Source organism: Emydura macquarii, unplaced genomic scaffold (genome assembly GCF_026122565.2).
Source record: "Emydura macquarii macquarii isolate MOO-44397 ecotype Brisbane River unplaced genomic scaffold, CSIRO-AGI_Emac_v2 contig_3603, whole genome shotgun sequence".
NCBI lineage: Eukaryota > Metazoa > Chordata > Testudines > Chelidae > Emydura > Emydura macquarii.
Genome location: NW_027133740.1, coordinates 8120125 through 8135351, shown reverse-complemented (window position 1 = coordinate 8135351; position 15227 = coordinate 8120125). Strand labels below are relative to the sequence as shown.

At 38.5% G+C, this 15227-nt stretch overlaps 1 protein-coding gene and 1 pseudogene across 3 annotated transcripts in view; one reads left to right on the top strand and one right to left on the bottom strand.

Moving 5' to 3' along the window:
* PHC3 (polyhomeotic homolog 3) overlaps positions 1-15227 on the bottom strand; it is a 70693-nt gene that overhangs the window by 46608 nt on the left and 8858 nt on the right. For 2 of the 3 annotated variants that reach the window (XM_067536627.1, XM_067536624.1), the window contains exons 4-6: positions 14981-15058; positions 12561-12719; positions 9014-9112 (exon numbers count right to left, since the gene is read on the bottom strand). In XM_067536627.1, the coding sequence (XP_067392728.1) occupies positions 9014-9112; positions 12561-12719; positions 14981-15058 (336 nt within the window). The remainder of the gene's footprint in view (positions 1-9013; positions 9113-12560; positions 12720-14980; positions 15059-15227) is intronic. The other variant, XM_067536626.1, reaches the window with a different exon arrangement.
* On the top strand, positions 2343-4823 carry LOC137145711 (A-kinase anchor protein 4 pseudogene; annotated as a pseudogene).

The following is a 15227-nucleotide window of genomic DNA, read 5'->3' as shown; positions in this document are numbered from 1 at the left end:
GTGGGAGGAGAATTTTGTACTTGTACTTTGGAGTTTAATGTTAAACCAGAGCCCCACTTTGAAGAGGGGTGTAGTGCCGGTTTTTACGCCTTCAGACTGGATTGGACCCTGATTGGCCGTCGGGACTTTATTTTATTTTTGGACTTTGGTGCAGCATATTTGCGGTGTGAATGTGGAGTGAGTTTACATTGTAATTAATAAAGTTAAAGTATTATTTACCAACACTGTGTTCAGTGTTTGTTCTTTTTAGCCTTCTGCTCCATCCCATAGGGAGACTCTCTATCTTGAGCCTAACAGCTGGATTCTTAACTGAATTCTTTAGCAAAGTTAGCAGCAAAAGAATCTTTGGGAATTATGGTAATTACTAGAGCCCAGTCAGCAGCTAGTCAACATAAACAAACATATGTAGTCATATTGAATCGACTCATGCACACTTGTATTCATTTCAAACACCACCGTTCCCTTTCAGAACTTTACATATTCATAACTGCTAAAGGGAACTGATTCTATTGAAATGAATCAAAGCTTTATTTTTGTAAATGCCATATTTTAGTATTGGATCAACTCTATTATAAGCATGTTCTACAAAAGTGACTATGTAAAAATAGTACCTTCTTAATTAACAGATAAGTTTGTGTGTCTATTCAGTCACATCAGCTGACTTCAGTGAAAAAAGTAAATGTTTAAAGGTTGGGGTTCTGGGATTATTTTGTGCTTTTCCCCCTCAACTTTTTAGCCCCCTCCCCGCAATACCCTTGCAGAGGTAACATAAATAAGGGTATGTCTACACTGCCGGTGGCATTGTCGGCATTGCAGGATCGATTCTGCGGCAGTGGAGATGCGCTCAATCGATCCGGAAGTTGATGCCGTTAATCGATCCCTGCAAGAAGAGTAACGCTACATCGACCAGAGGGCATTTCCCATCAGCACAGCACAGTGGGGACACTGCGGTAAGTAGAAGTTAGTAAATCGATGGGAAATAGGTAGCTTGTGTATCTCCCATCGACTACCGCTGAAATTCACTGGCAGTGTAGACTACGCCTAAGAGTAAAGATTCCAAATGTAAAGACCTCAACTGATTTTAACAGATTTGACTCAGACCCCCTGCCATCTTGCTCATCATTATAATTGTTTACTAAATTCAAAATAAGTACACCTGTGCAAACACACTGAAGGCAGAGAGGCTACACTAGGCATAATTTGAAGATTATGGGGTTGCACAAGCATCACAGAACATAATTGACCTTTATTGCTAGTTGTGGTGATCAGGAAGGAAAGCAATTAGCTTGACTATTAAATTCTAGACTCGTTACTAGACAGACAGTTGGGAAAAAGCTTTTTACTTGCAAACTGAGCACATTTAATCTAGAGTGAAAGTAAAACAGGAAATATAGAATCCCATAATCCCAATCTTACAAAGTAAATTTTCAGCCTTCAACCAGATATGAATAATGAAAGGATGCTCAACATGTATTTTGAGGTAGATAAAATGAAAGCTTGTGTCTGAACATACCAAAAGTGCTAGCATGTCTCATGAACATATATCCTTTCCAAACTACATGAAAATCCCTAAATAATATTATCCATATAACTGCCTCCCTGTTAGCACCACAGCTCCTGCAGCAAATATACTGTCATGGGCACTTGCCCTAGATCCTATTCTCTACTGCATAGAGAAGGTAACAAGTAGAGAAGTTAATGTTGCTTTTGTTTTTGGAATTAATAAAAATGGTTTATTAGGACTGGCCAGAACAGCAGCATGTTACATATTTTGAAAACATATTTGTATGGAGGACATCCTGAGACTATCTCCAAGGTGTTTGTCTCAAGCCATCTTCTCTCATTTAAAGCTGAATTCTGTGTTATACTATCAATATACAGGTCTATCTCAGAGGTGAAAGTATAAATATTCCCAGTAAAAATGCAGTTTAATGCATTTTTATCAAGTCATGTTGCCTTCTTTCTTGCTAATGATTATGAGAAGTGCTTCTGTTTATGTGGCAAAATAGATAAATAGACTGCCCGTTCTCTCACACCTCCTGACTCTGAACCCAATTTCTCCACACCACAGGACAGACTTCTCACAGGCTGAAAAGGAAAAAAATTATAGTAGTCCCTTGTTAAATTATTGGAAACATACCACTAGTTGTTGGTAAAAATCTGTTCTTTATGATGTCACCACTACTATAGAAACCATGTGTTAACAAAGGTGAAGACACCATTGGCAGTAGAAGATCATGGAAAGTTGAGAGAGGAGGTAACATCTTGAGTCTGGCAGGGTCATCACAGCGGCTCATCTAACACAAGAACACTGGTTACAGTTCTATTTTTAATCTGCAAAGATGTCTCAGGAAGTAAACTGGTTACAAAGCCAGGCAGGTGTGTGTAAAGTAGACCTCTACAACCCTGATGGACAGAAGGACCAGGACCGGAAAGTGATCTGTTTTGTCGATGTCTCCAGCCTTAACGTAAAAGACAAAGATTCAAAAGCAAAGAAAGCTGCTAGCCAGTCCAGTAGCATCTCTGAACCTTCAAATGAACTTGATCTGGGGAATCTGGAGGAAAAAGAAGTCATTGTAATAAAGGACAATGAGAAGCATGATCATTCTAAAACTGAAGGAGCAGTATGTCTTTTCAAACAAGGTTCAACTGATGAACTCAGCGTTGTAAGCTGGCTCAACAATGACCTTCAGAAATATGCAACTGGATTCCAGCATGCACTGACTCCTTCCGATACCCTTCAGAAACACAAAGAAAGTAACACCTTCATTGATTCATCTTTGTCCCAGAACAGTGACACATCTTTAAAGTCCACTGGTGCCCAAAAAGGAAAGAGAGAGCCAGATGATGTTTCATGCTATGTAAATAAGCTCTGTTCTTTGGTTGTGCAAATGGCACGTAAAGAGATCACAGATAAATTGGAAGGTGCTGCCAGTAAGTGTATACACCAGGCAATTCATGGCTCAGCTGGTGAAGGGAAAAATAATAATCCCTGTGGTTCTATGAGCAAAACTGCATCACAAACAGTGAATGAATCCACTGAAGCAGGCACACGGGACCCCCAGTGTAAACTACCATCCCCCAGGCCATCTCAAGAAAAGACTACCAAAAAAGAGGATCCAGGTTCCAAGAGAACATCACTCTTCTATGGGGAGATGTCTAATCAAAATGGTTGTAAACAGGGAGGAAAATCTGGAGATAAACAAATGTGTCAGCAAGCAAAACAGTCTGGGCATGATGATTCAGATACTTCTGTAAGCAAAGGGTTAATGGTTTATGCAAATCAGGTTGCTTCAGACATGATGTTCTCATTTATGAAGACCATGAAAGTCCAAAGGAAGGATGGTAAGCCGCTCCCAGCTTGTGTAGTTTTGAAGAGAGTAATTCTCAAACACACCAAAGATGTCATATCAGACTTGATAGACTCAACCATGAAAAATCTGCATAATGTCACAGGGGTGCTCATGACAGACTCTGACTTCGTTTCCACAGTGAAGAAGAATCTATATAACACGGGAAGCCAGAAGTCTACTGAAATTTTGGAAGTAATGGTACGACGGCTGTATAATGTCCTTGTAACAGAGCAAAATGATAAGGGACAGTCTAAAGCACACAGCCTAGCATATACCATACTGAAAACAGCATTCCCATCAGACTCAAAATCTCAAAGCATGGAGTTTGCAACACTGAAAACCCAAACACAAAAGAAAGAAAAAGCAAAGCCTAAGATATTGACGTGTGCTGAGAAAGTAAGTGAGCACATAATTAAGGAGGGACTTACCATGTTGAATTCCAAACAAACTGCAAGTAAAGCTCCAGACAAAGTAAGAGGGAGTCAAGAAAAAAAGCCAGAAAAGATCAGCACCTCAACAGAGTCACTAGCAAAAGACCTTACTGTGACAGCATTAAGGTTGATACAACAGTACTTAATCCAACAGACAAACAGTGGCAAAGATTCAACTGCTCATGATTCAGGCTCCTCTTCACTTGGGTTTGTTTCTCGTGAATCTCATTTTGAAAAGGCTGGGAAAAGCCAAAGCTCCAAGTCTCTTGCAATGGCTGCTGGGTCAATGAATTCTCCCCAAGAGCTCAACTCCCAAAAGGGAGACATATCAAGTATCCTATTATCAATCATCCAGAAGGTCTTACGTGAGGCTGGTTTCAATATAGATGACAATTCCAGTGAGACAAATAGAAGTTTTAAACAGACTGCCACTACTGATAGTGAGTCCAGCAAAAAGACTTTTTCTACACAGCCCAGTTCAGCCACGGATCAGTTTGACAACATGGATCAGGTAAACAAGCAATTTATTGACCAATTGGTGGAATCTGTGATGAACTTATGTTTATTCATGACTAAAGGCAACAATTCTGATTTAGCGATAGGTGATCTATCAGATGAGCAAAATGCAATGGGTGCCTCATCCTCAAGAAACAGATCCACAACTCTCAATAAAGCAGGGTCAAAGGAAGCTTCACAAGTGAAGTGCAGTGGAAAACAGCTATCAGGTTCATCATCTGGTTCTGAAGTGATAGTGAACAACCAGAATGCCAACAACAGCTCACAGAACAAAGAACTCCAGGCTATCCTCCAGTGGATGGCTGCTTCCCACTTCAACGTGCCCAACCTGTCATTCATGAATGAAAATGAAGGGGAGTTGAAGAAGCTTCCTCTGTTGGCTGAAAAAGCAGCCAAGAAGGGCTACAGTGTTGGAGATATTCTCCAAGAAGTAATGAGGTACTTTGAAAAACAACAGATTGATGCCGCTGTGGGAAATATGTCTCGTTGTGGATTGATGGACTGGCTGCTTGCTAACTTGTGAACAAGTGCCAACTCCTCCCTCTCATGTTACTTCAGCCCAGCTAAATACCCATCTTAACTCCCTGCTGGAATAACAAGAACAATACAACTGATTTTCCTGAGACAACACTGCACTGAGTTCCTCAGGATGTTACATACTAGCTGGGCAATATCATCAATAAAAAAAAAAAATACCACTCCTATTGCCATTAATTTTTTTATTAAGCACTTCAGCAAAGATTTAAAAATTGACACATGCTTACCAGTCTGAAGATAGTGCCGGAACAAAGATAGACATGATAGATAAGTTGAGGAAGGTATCCATTAGCAAGATGCAGGGGCTATGCCCTAATTGAAAACTAGCCTCCCTGCCATAGGCTGCTGGGTGCTGGAGTTTTGACTAGGATGTTGTTCACAAGACCTGATCACAGTTTTGTCTTTCATAACATCCGCTGGCTAGCAGATGTCAGATAAGTTTTTATCTCCCTCCTCCACTAGTAGCTGGAAAGCACTTTCTGTCTCTTCTCCCTCCTCAGATCCTGCTGGATGCTGCAAGGAGGATGGGATTGAAGAAATCTGTGTTCCTGTAGCTACCTCCCAGTCACATTTTTGTGTCCTCTCCAGTGAGTTTGCCTCTGCTCCTGCTTAGAGCCTTCTAAAACAGCGGTAGCATGGAATTAACTTGATTCTTGTCAGTTTTCCTGATATTCACAGGGTTCAGAACAGCAGCAATAAAAATGAGCAGAGTATTGTTAATTTTACACTGCTGATGTATGGCAAAGTTACCACCCGCAGCAGAGGCACTGGAGCCATCTCTTTGCAGGAAGATGAAGCAACATCAGTTTATGCTCTGTTCATATTTGCAATGTTTTCCTTCACAACCACAAAGGTTAAAAGGCGGGAAATTTTAAAATAAAAATTTAGATTCTGCAAAGGTTGATGGTATATGTCCCTCATTTGCCCACGTAAGCTTTCCTCTTGCCCAGAGTAAGTAGATTTTTCAAGCCCTGTACTTCAAGGGATTCTGTCAACTTAAAAATAAAAAGCATACATGTATCTGCAAATATATATGTCATATTACAATAACTGAAAGAGTTTAAAGATTTTTTTCCCAATTTATTTACTTTAACTGTACAGAAATGGCTGTCAAATGAAGTTTCACTATAGACAACTTCCCAACTGTTTAGGTAAAATTGAATTGCAAAACCATAATCAGCAGGGTGGCGTAAAGACACATGTAGTCCCTAACATTATTTTTAACATTTCTTTTCCCTTTAACAATTAATTGATTTCAAGTTGACACTGTCCCTTGTAAGCAATAAATATTGACATTTGCCCTGAAATATACACAGAACTGAAGAGAGAGATAGGGACAATTAACCCCAGTCTCACTGCTTGTCATGTGATACCAAATACCACACATGACTACCAAAGGAAACATTCTCCATGCCAGAGACAACGGGGTATCAGAGAGGCAATATTATGGGGTATAATCCTGGAATTTAGGATCTCCAGGTATTTTTCAGTCCTGTAATTCCAGGATTTCAGGAAGAATAAAAAGAGATAAATAACTACTGTGCATGTGAAAACTGATAAAGAAAATAAATTCATGAAATCTTTTCTTTACAAACATCAAATGTTTTCAAACTTTTATAGCAATGGCCTCACTTCTTCAAAATCTTTTGGACAAAGTGTAATTTTCTACACGTTTACTGTTGGGTTTCACAAATCACTTCAATGTTGTTGTTTCTTTATGACAAAATATTTACATAAATTTAGTATCCTTTAAAAAGGGATTCAGGATTGCATTAGGTAGAGATGCTTCAATGTTGCATTTTAATGTTTAACTTGGATTATTATAGGCATAGCTGGTAGCTCTATTTATTATTAAGGCTGTCTGACACTTGCCTTTATAAAGACTTTATTTTCAGTTGCATACATCTTTGTCAAACGGTTTGGGCTAAAATTTTCCATGTGATGTGTCTACCTCAAGCTGATTTTTTTTTTTTTTAAACCAAAATGGTTCAGCAACTTTTGAAAGCAAGCGTAGGGAAAAATACGCTGTTTTGCCCAAGTTAAAAAATGGTGCCAACTTTTTCTTGGAAAACTCTAGTGCCTCTGTGCTTTGGAGCAGACACATGAAATTTGGCAGGAAAGTGGCCTTTCTTTCAGGATTGTGCCTTTTGCCATCCCAAATTTGACCAATTTATAAGCCTTTGAAAAAAAATTAGTTTATACATGCTCAGCTGACACTTCTTAGATTTTAGCAGCTAAATTCCCCAAAGATTCCATTGACATTGGGCATGCTTCAGCCCAGGACTAAGTTGTAATCACTCTTCAGTCATAGGTATGGACTGCTGCAGGTTGGTCCAGGTCCAGACACCTGAACTAAACTGAACGCAGGGAAACTGTCTTTCCTGCCTGTCGTTGACTCCCCTGCTGGACTCAGGAAGACTGGAAGAATAAGTTGCCTGATTCAAATGCACAGGAGACAAGAGCCAGACCTGCAAGAGGGAAGGGGGAGGAGACTGGAATAAGGAGCCTGGGGATTGGGGAACAGAAACCGGGACTTAGGTTTGCAGGGAGGAGACTGGGACAGGCTGGACAAGGAGACTGGGACTGAGAATGAGTGAGGTGGGGGAAGGAGATGAAGACAGATTTGATAAGGAGACAGAATGGTGGGGAAAGAACTGGGAGTGGCTGGACAAAGAGCTGAGGTAGGACACTTAGACATGAGGAGCCCAGTAGGGGAGAATGGAACTAGGAGCCTATGGAAGTGGGAATGTGGGCAGGGGATGCATGTGCGACTGGAGAGAGGGAAAGAGACAGGTCACATGTGGGGCCGGAAAAGTGGAATGAAGACTAGGACTGGAAGTGCGAGCGTGGAAGTAGAATGAGAAGCCTGAGGAGTGGAGTTTGGGACTGGCTAGGTGACGAGAATGAGACTGGGACAAGGAGCCAAAGGGGCAGGAAGAAACAAGACTAGGAGAGTGACAGTTTAGAGAGGATAGGATAGAAGGGGTCCCGGTGAGGAGGGACTCAGAGTCTGTACCCACTGGGGAACATTCCCCTCCAGAGCCTGGAATGGAATCCAAGATCCCACTGCCGTCAGCAAATATCTATGAAACTCATTGGCTAACCCCCTTTTCTTCTAACGCAGCTCCACAGAGATCTATATGGTGAATCTAAAAGTTTCATCCCTGCTGACCACCAGTGTGGGTGTCACATATCCCCAGTGACAAAAGCCTTTGAGTTGTTCTGCTGCCACGTTCTTCATCCTTGTATTCTGAGTGTTTTTTTCCTGAGGAAGTCTAAAAAGGTCATTGTGGCAAGTCCAATGCAATATTAGAAAATTTTGTAATTGAAAATAAGCCTTCCTTAACTACAGTTGAAACCTGAATTTTATGTTTATCTTATAGTAAAATATTACTATATCTAGCCACCCACCAAGAGCATAGCCCAATCAAACAATAAGTCTACCACCATGTAAGCAGAATCTTCTGGGTATTTCCTCCAACCTGTTAGTAATACCTCCATCTTATTCAATATGAGTTTCAAACAATTCTTACAGGAACTAATCAACCTGGATCAGACATGGGGATGGTGCTGAGGCCAAATCCTGGGATCTGAAGGGATGGTACGAATAGATCCAGGTTCCATAAACATACTGACACTACTGAAGACCCTGCCAGTTCAGTTCTCCATGTAGCTTCATATATACATTGAACAATAATAACAAATGCCCATATGTAAATTAATATTTGTAAGATGTAATAATCCTTTCCTTTAAAATACTTGTTTTTAATGAAGTCAGAAATTATTGAATGATAAAATGGAACTATGTGAAGAACTGTCAAAAAAGTATACAAGGTGAGACCCAGACAGTAAGGTCTTGATCTTAAAAGGAATATATTTGCTGCACAGCAAAACACCACATGTAACCTATAAAATTACTATTACGGGGTGAGTTGTTGAAGACTGCACTTAACTAATTATTACTGTAACAACACTCAATTTATCTATGTTTCCTGACTTCTTGAAAGCCAAATATTCAGTGTATTATGTTATGACATTAAAAAGGGCACATTAAAGATGTACAGATACAATCATTATTATTGTAATATAAACATGGGAAAAACATAAGCACACTGATACTTCACTTAGAGCTCTAGCCCAGTGAAATGGACATACAATGAATCCAGGCAACCTCACCTGAGTAGCTGCAGATTGACAAGAGGAGGAGGAAGATGATGAAACAACGGGAATGTCAGACTGGACAGCAGCCACAGTGGTAGCAGGAGTAAAAATCAGCTGTGAAGACAGAAAAAGAAAACTGAAGAAAACACAGTTGACAGATAAAAAAGAAAATAGTCAGGTAACAGTAAAATCTTGAAATTTGTGAAAGAAAGAAAATGTTTTATATGTAGCGAGAAAAACATGTTACACTTAGGGATGAATGAATTCTAATTTAAATTTTGTTGCCTTTAACTAACTTTTCTTATTGTTTTTTTAAAGTAAATGTTTATTATGGGATCTCAGATAAACAATATATATGATATAAGCATTATAAATATTTAACTAAAAAAAATCTGTTCTACATTTTAAGGATAATAATACTTTCTCACTTATAAGTTGCCTTCCATCCCAGGAGGGAAGAGGGGGAGACAGAGGAACAAAATCAAGCAACCTTCCCAGAGTCAGACAAAGATATAGAAAGAAGCTGGAATAGAACCTGACATCTCTTGACTTCCAGTAGTTGCTCAGACAACTGGACTACACAGCTTCAAAATGAATCTTCAAATTCGAGAATATCATGTATTTAGTAACACAAATACGTTGCATTATTTTCTTTTTTCAATTACGCAAATTAAATGTTTGTGAAAGGTGAAAAACTGTCAGACCTAGAGACTGAAATCCTCTGTTCCTTAACAGAATAGATATCATACAGGCAACATCAGTGTAAGCTTCTCCACAAAGCACCATCAATGTGTCTCAGCTGTGACCTGCAAGGACTTCCTTTTGGGACTGTTCAGACTCTATGCTCATTCAATCCTCTCTGAGACTGCCAATAAGATTGCCAATTAAGTCCAATGTTGGTGGGGTTCTGGTGTGGTATATTGTCAACATTATTTTTAAAATACAGTATTTCAGTTCATCCCATTGAGAGAGACAGTATAATTTGTAGGAGGAAGCCTAGACTTGATACATGTGCTCCTCAGAAGAATTACTCTCGCAAAAGGCAAGAAAGAATGTTTTTAAAGGATAGCCAAAGAGGTTGAGGAGGAGAACCACTCTGAATTAGCAGACTACACTTGTGTTAAAATGATGGAACAGTTAATTCAACAAACAAGATTTCATAAATATAAACAAGAAAAATATAAGGGCCCAAACCTGAGGTTATTATTCAGGCAAAAGACTTCAAGACTGGGCCTGTAACAGCATACTGGCCCTTTAAAACCCAAAGGGGGTAATGCGAGAGACCGGTTACCCCATTCCAGATGTCTGGGGATGGCTGAGGAAGGCTGAAGGAAAACCAAAACAGACACTGAGTCAGAGTAAGATGGTCCCAGAGCATAGTTAATGTCAGGGAGGAGCCAGGTATAGGAAAACCCAAGCCCTGTTCCTTTTAGGGTCCAGGACCAGAAGCCCTGTAAAGTGAGAGAGGCAAGGCTCCCCCACCCAGGTGTTTAGGATATTTAGATCCATATGGGCAGGGTCAAGGGAGTGGTCAGATGAGGAGGATGGGTGACTCAAAAGCAAGGCTCCAAGCCCAATCAGGGAGAGCTTGCTGAAGGGAGGATTTAAAGGACACAGTCCCAGAAGGAGGGTTGTGATAAGCCCTCAACTAAACAGGTGAGTTTGCAGTGGAGGAGGCCAGGACTTGAATCACACAGTTCCATAAAGAAGGACTCTGGCACCCTGAATTTAAGGTTGGATGAAAAGGCAAGTCTTTTGGGAGCTGGATTATGTTTAATAAATTAGAATCCAAAAGAGTGAGAATATTGTTCCCAAAGATTTTGGAGTGTAAATGGATTATTTCCAAGAACTGAAAGGAAACAGGCAGGGGACTGCAGTAGCTTGCCATGCTGCAAGAGGATGTGGTTGGAGACTGTACACCACCTACAGATCTTAAATAAACAAATAGTATTTTAAATTGTACAGAGAAATGTATCATAACTAAAGAGATGTCAAATTCATATGGCATCAGAGGAAGCGTATCTTCTGCACTTTCCACATCACGTATGAATATCCCAAGACTCAGTAAATAGCTGCTCTCAAATGTCTAAAGGGAATGGAAATGAAAAACTGCTGATATTGTATTATTGCTGTACACTCCAGTAGAGTATGTTATTTACTCAGTTTTTTGTTTATTTTTATACACCAGTGATATTGTTTTTTCAATATTTGACACTCAATTCAAGTAATTTAGCTATTCACAATAGCTAGCCAACACACACTGAAAAGTTAAATAGATATACACTTATATATTGTCTTCTTCCATCTTATTCAATATATTATGTGTCCTCCATTAGCTTTACAAAGTCTCTTTGAAACTCCCTTTATTTATTTTTTGTAAATTGGAGACAGCAGCTTCTAGGTGTCCACAATATACTGGTAACATACTGAGAAAGTAGTTAAATCTGTAGATGCAGCAATCTAGTGTAAGTATATAGAAAACTTAATAGTTTAAGAAAAAGCTGTACCAGAGAAAATCTACATTTACAAATCTTGGGGGTGGTAGTGGTAATTTTTCCTAAATATACTTATAGGTTCCAAGTCTTATGCATGTACTTAACTAAATATACTTATAGGTGCAAGTCTTATGCATGTACTTAACTTCATACACTGTGAGTAGTCCCACTGTTGTCAAGCCCCCCTATTATGCACTGAGATCTGAAGTCAGAGGGGTGTACTCCGTGCATAAAGCACATGCATAAGTGTTTGCAGGACCTGAGCCATGGCTTGTATGCAAACAATAGAAATATCTATGGACCTAGCCCAGCACTAACCACCATCTGAGTAGATCTGTGCACTCGTGAAGAGCCCCAATGCCCTCAGTGAGGCTCCACACAAGGGTAGAGGTCTGTCCATGCAAAGCTCATTGCAGGACAGGAGCCTATGTTTGCAATGTGAACAAAATTAAATTTTTAAAATAACCATAATTAAAGGTTTTACGACAGAGTTATTTTCTTTTAATGTAGAATTATTCAAACTTTGAAAATTACCCTTTGTTTTAAAACATGAAAATATAACACTGATAGGAAATTGCAAAAATCAAATGAGTCCCATATGAACCTTAACAGAATGAAATCTATAGATCCAAATCAATCTCTAGAGGCAATATTCCATCAAAGCATATTCTTACTTAAATGTGAGAAAGCTTTAATCAAGAGCCTGCAAACTCTGATTCAGAAACACATTAGAACAATCTGCTGGGAATATAAACAGGCCTCAGCCTGTCTCATCATATATCCACTCAGCAACGACAAATGTTCTCTTCCTATTTTTTGGATGTTCATTCAGCTCACTAATTTCCATATGTGCCAAACTAATGACAGTGAGCTGTTTCGAAGGCAGAATTTCTTTTTCCTGCTCTCAAAGGACAAAGCAGTCTTTTTGTCTCTGTGGCTCACACTGTTCTAATAATTATTTATGTACAAAAATAAACTACCAAATTCCCAACACTGCCTGAAACTAAAGATACATGAACAAAACAGTTAAAAAGTTAACTCAGAAAACTGCAACTTGTGAAACTTACCATTTGTGCTCGGAGGTACATTTGGGCCTGGCTTGCACTCAGGGTAGGAGAAGTGCTCCCCAGCAACATAGTTTGTTGGGTAATACTACTGCTAGTAGTGTTGGAGGTCTGTGAACGGCTTATTAATTGTGCAGGTGTAGGAGAGGTGGAGAGGTTAATCTAAGGAAGTAAAAATGTTAATTTGGTTATGGCTCCTCATCCTTGGTTTTAAAGTCAATCAACCTTACCAAATATATCAAGGCAGTTGTGGCATCTAAGTTGTAAAGATTTCAACAATATTTTGATCTGAAGTGTATGACTGCTACAGTTTCTCATCAAAAGAAGTCCGCTACTGTGTGTATGCTTATACTGTACTTTCTTTTATAAGCAACAATATTAATGAAATTATACATTTTCATTATAACGATGCAATTTACATGCAGCCATGCTTGGGCAGTTCAATCCATGAATTGAAGAGTTACTTGTCACCATAATTTTAAAGTTTTATTTTTAGTTTTGCTTTGAATATAAAACAGCAATAACGCACATATAATACAGAAATATATGATGTGTGATTTGTCACTAGTTTAAGGCACCAATTCTAATCTGTAGCATCAATAATCCACACTGCAAAAATACCTACTTCCTTTTTCACACCTTAATGATCACGTGTAGCTCCCCGGCTAAATTAGGATGTAAACATGTCCTCATTTTCCTTCATGTACATAAAACACCATCTGTGTGGCTCAAAAGCTTGACACTCTCACCAACAGAAGTTGGTCCAATAAAAGATATTACCTGACCCACCTTCTCTCTCTAAAGACTTAATAGTGTATTATCTTTGTTAGTAATCCTGCCAATTAGTATACATTAGGTTAATATAGTGAGTTACTACAAAGTGAAAACTAAGATTAGCAGCTCAGAAATAAGGTCTCAGCTATGAAAAACACAAGGATACAAATATTTTGCAAGCATAGTAATCTGTCGCACCTAGTTGTTCAAAGCTATTCCATTAAACAATATTCAAAAGTGGAATCTATCAAAATACTAAATCTGTCTGCCTGAAATTTATGTTTAGAGTTCAAAGATGTTATACTTTCCAGCATCGCCACATTAAAATTTTGCTATTATTGTATTGATTTTCAAAGAATCAGAATCTTAAAACCATGTATAGACGCTTGTCTGATTTCTGTATACAGTTATCATGAATGCATACACAAACCAGGTATCTGCATGAGAAGATGGCCAAATATACTTAATTGGCCAATTTGTACACCAAAATGTTAAATTTAAATACACAATGGCAATACCTAGTGTTACAAATTAGAAATGTGAAATTTGGTGCAACAGTGAGATTCTGAAAAATTAAACCCTAAATTTACTTTAATCTGTTCCTCAGGATTTCCAACTAACAGATGCAAGTTAACAGACTGACAAGCACTTGTATAATAGATTCCTACTAAGCACATGTATTTTATCATCATCATAAAAAGTATAGTGTCAAAGAAATGTTGAACACATTACTTTGTAACTGTGCAAAAAACCTTATGTCATGCAAACAAGGTATGGTATTTTAAAGGAACAGCATTGAAAACCTGTAATTGTAGAGACCAAACAATGTGTTTCTATATTTGCACTACACATAGTGGCCTGTAATTAATAAATAATGTTGGATATGTGTGTACTTTAACACTGTTTCTCAGTCAGAATCTGAAACAATAATTAGTATAAAGGGTAATTGTTGTAGAAAATGATTTATCTAAACACCTACCACGAACAGATACTTACTGAATGCGGTACAAACTAGCAATTCATTTTTTTTTTAAATATTAATATTTGGGTGTCTAAAGTTAAGTACCTAAATCCATAATTAGGCACATGAATACGAGTGGCCTGATCTTTTAAGGTGCTAGATACCTAGAGCTTGCTCAGCAGTTCTGAAGATCAGGTTACTTTTATTTTACCTGCCCACATATGGAGTTAGGTGCCTAACTTTAGACATTCTAGTTTGGCCAATGACTGTAAAATATTCTGCAACTTAATGTTAGATACTGCTTCCTAGAAACTGTACTTAATATATTCTTTAAAATAAAGGTTAGATTTTCAAAGGGGCCTAACTCCAATAGGAGTCGGGCACCTAACTATCTTGGGTTCCTTTGAAAATCCCAGATTAATTGAGCTACTAGTTTAACACAAGATGTCCTTTTAGAGGGTTGTATCCTATGATCTAATTATATGATCTAATAGGATTCTATGATCTAATAGGTCTCTGTACCTCTAACTACTACAGTCTCATTATGTACCTGCTTCTCAATATGTTGCAATAATTTTAATCAGATTTATTTACTTTAAACATTAAAAACATGTTTTTTCTTTCCAAGAAGTTGCATTATAGCCATTAAAGGCTAAGATGAGATATAGAACCTAGTTTGATTACATACCGAGGTCTGTGACATGCTTGATTGCTGAGTGACACTTCCAGTAGGGGATACACACTGTCTCCCACCCGAAAGGCTTGCCTAAATAGCAAGAGCATGTGTTAAATACATCATCTAAGCAGAAATAAAAAATGTTTAAGTAACACTGATATTATTGCATGAGCCAACCTCTAGTGAAACCACTTCTAGTTTTACCCTTTATCTAAATTACCAGTAAAATAAGTTTTACCCAGGCGAGTTAGGGGTATGT